Consider the following 2,500-nt stretch of genomic DNA (forward strand, 5'->3'; position numbering starts at 1 on the left):
GCACGATGTAGACTGATTTTTTTTTTCTCAGGGAAATTGCTATTTTGTATTTTGACTTGGAAAAACACACTTGTGTTTGTTTTGATGTGTGTAAATAAACACCAATACTTGAAGGATCCCTGTATGTTTACAGAACTCTGACAAAAGTATGACCTCAAACTGACATAGTCTACCTTGTGCACAGAGAAAGCAAAAGCCAGATGTGTTTTTATTCATACCATCAGTGTGTAGTTGGCACATTGTGTGCTTGTTATTGTGATGGCTTGTGTTTACTGTTTGATACTTAAAAACACATTTTACTAAGGTGTGAAGAGTTAAGCAAGGTGTGTTAGCTTTGCAAGAGAACTACAATATTTTATTGATTTTGTGAAAGGTTTTCCTATTTGTGTGTAGAGTTTTGCAAAATAGCCATAGTTACAAAAAATGTGCTTAAGCAGAAAAAACTGACTCTTCATTGATCATTTCACTCACATTTTATGTGTGTGTGTGTGTGTGTGTGTGTGTGTGTGTGTGTGTCAAGGCGTCTTGTACCGCACAAGCTGCGTGTGTGTGTGTGTGTGTGTGTGTGTGTGTGTGTGTGTGTGTGTGTGTGTGTGTGTGTGTGTGTGTCTGTGTGTTTGTCTGTTTGTCTCTGTGTGTGTGTGTGTGTTTGTGTGTGTGTGTGTGTGTGTGTGTGTTTGTCTGTGTGTGTGTTTGTCTGTGTGTGTCTGTGTGTGTGTTTGTCTGTGTGTGTGTGTGTGTGTGTTTGTCTGTGTGTGTGTTTGTCTGTGTGTGTGTGTGTGTGTGTGTGTGTGTGTGTGTGTGTTTGTCTGTTTGTGTGTGTGTGTGTGTGTGTGTGTGTGTGTGTTTGTCCAGTGAAGTGGACAAGTCGGAGAAGGCGAGTGGCGGTGGCGGGACCATTCTGCGGCGGCACTACGACCGGCTGGCCCTGGTGTCCGTGTGGATAACAGCCTCTGACTCTCAGGGCTCACACACGTCACCCAAGACACACTTCCTTCCCAGCAGCATCAGTGAGTCTCCGTGGAGACGCCCAAACAGCGCGCTCTCACTTCCTGTACAAGATGTTCCGTTTCTCTTTGCCCTCATTTGAAGTTGTTCTTTCTCTTGTTGCATTGTTTGGATGGGGCGTTCCCCTCTCCTGTGGACAACAAAAACAACAAGGGTTTGTGTCTCCTCCTCTCCTCTAACCCTTCTCCTCCTCTCCCTCTCCTCTCTCTCCTCCTCTCCTCTCTCTCCTCTCCTCTCTCCTCCTCTCCTCTCCTCTTCTTCTCTCCTCCTCTCCTCCCTCCCTCTCCTCCTCCCTCCCTCTCCCTCCCTCCTTCCTCCTCCTTTCCCTCCTCCTCCCTCTCTCCTCCCTCCTCTCCTCCTCCCTCTCCTCCCTCCTCTCCTCCCTCCTCTCCTCCCTCCTCCTCTCCTTTTTTTCTCCCTCCTCCCTCTCCTCCCTCCCTCCTCTCCTCCTCCTTTCCTCCTCCTTCTCCTCTCCCCTCTTTTCCTCCCTCCTCCCCTTTCTTTTTCTCCCTCCCTCCTCCTCCCCCTCCTCCTCCACTCTCTCCTCCTCTCCTTTCTCTCCTCTCCCCCTCTCCTCCCCTCCTCCTCTCTCTCCTCCTCTCCTCCTCCTTTCCTCTCCTCTCTTCTCCTCTCCTCTCTCTCCTTCTCCCCTCCACCTCCACTCTCTCCTCCTCTCCTCTCCTCCTCTCCTCTTCTCCTCTCCTCCTCTCCTGCAGCCCAGCCTCCTCCTCCTGACTCTGTCAGCAGTATGAGTGTGGATGGACACATGGAGGTATCTTGGAGTTGGGCTCCAGAGTCCGGGCCAGGAGCAAGCTATTATGGAATGCGCCAGGGCTGTGACGCCACCAAGATACTTGGACACCAGCGCTGGACACAGGTGAGTTTAAAACTCACACACCTGGACAGCAGGTTTGCCGCAGCATGGCCTACTGGTTAGCACGGACTTGTAACCGGAGGGTTGCCGGTTCGAACCCCGACCAGTAGGCATGGCTGAAGTACCCTTGAGCAAGGCACCTAACCCCTCACTGCTCCCCGAGCGCAGCTGTTGTAGCAGGCAGCTCACTGTGCTGGGATTAGTGTGTGCTTCACCTCACTGTGTGTTCACTGTGTGCTGAGTGTGTTTCACTAATTCACGGATTGGGATAAAATGCAGAGACCAAATTTCCCTCACGGGATCAAAAGAGTATATATACTTATACTTGATACATATTGGAACATAGATACGAGTCTAACTCATAATAATCACTAACTAGAGAGTCTAACTCATAATAATCACTACCTGGATACGAGTCTAACTCATAATAATCACTAATCTCATCTATTCTAAGCACAAACATCGGGTTACTGTGGTCAGGGTTAGGGTCAAGTCAGGGTCAAGTCAAGGTTAGGGTTAGGGTCAGGGTAAGTTTGGTGGGTCTTTATTTCATGTACAATACACTTTGCTCAAAAGACACTTTGCTCAAGTCCTAAAATTTAAATTAGGATACCAAGA

The 2,500-nt window shown here is 48.7% G+C and overlaps 1 protein-coding gene and 1 long non-coding RNA gene across 2 annotated transcripts in view; both read left to right on the top strand.

The window, feature by feature from the left end:
* The window catches only part of LOC125287555, a 9,076-nt gene extending 7,265 nt beyond the window's left edge, over positions 1-1,811 (top strand). The window contains exons 4-5 of the long non-coding RNA XR_007192380.1: positions 856-1,010; positions 1,725-1,811. This is a non-coding gene — a long non-coding RNA (uncharacterized LOC125287555). The remainder of the gene's footprint in view (positions 1-855; positions 1,011-1,724) is intronic.
* Positions 1,812-1,831: 20 nt separating this feature from the next.
* Positions 1,832-2,500, top strand: part of il12rb2l (interleukin 12 receptor, beta 2a, like) — a 12,974-nt gene continuing 12,305 nt past the window's right edge. Inside the window, exon 1 of the mRNA XM_048232774.1 lies at positions 1,832-1,885. Coding sequence (XP_048088731.1) covers positions 1,832-1,885 — 54 coding nt within the window. The remainder of the gene's footprint in view (positions 1,886-2,500) is intronic.

This window comes from Alosa alosa, chromosome 22, assembly GCF_017589495.1.
Source record: "Alosa alosa isolate M-15738 ecotype Scorff River chromosome 22, AALO_Geno_1.1, whole genome shotgun sequence".
NCBI classification, from domain to species: Eukaryota; Metazoa; Chordata; class Actinopteri; order Clupeiformes; family Clupeidae; genus Alosa; species Alosa alosa.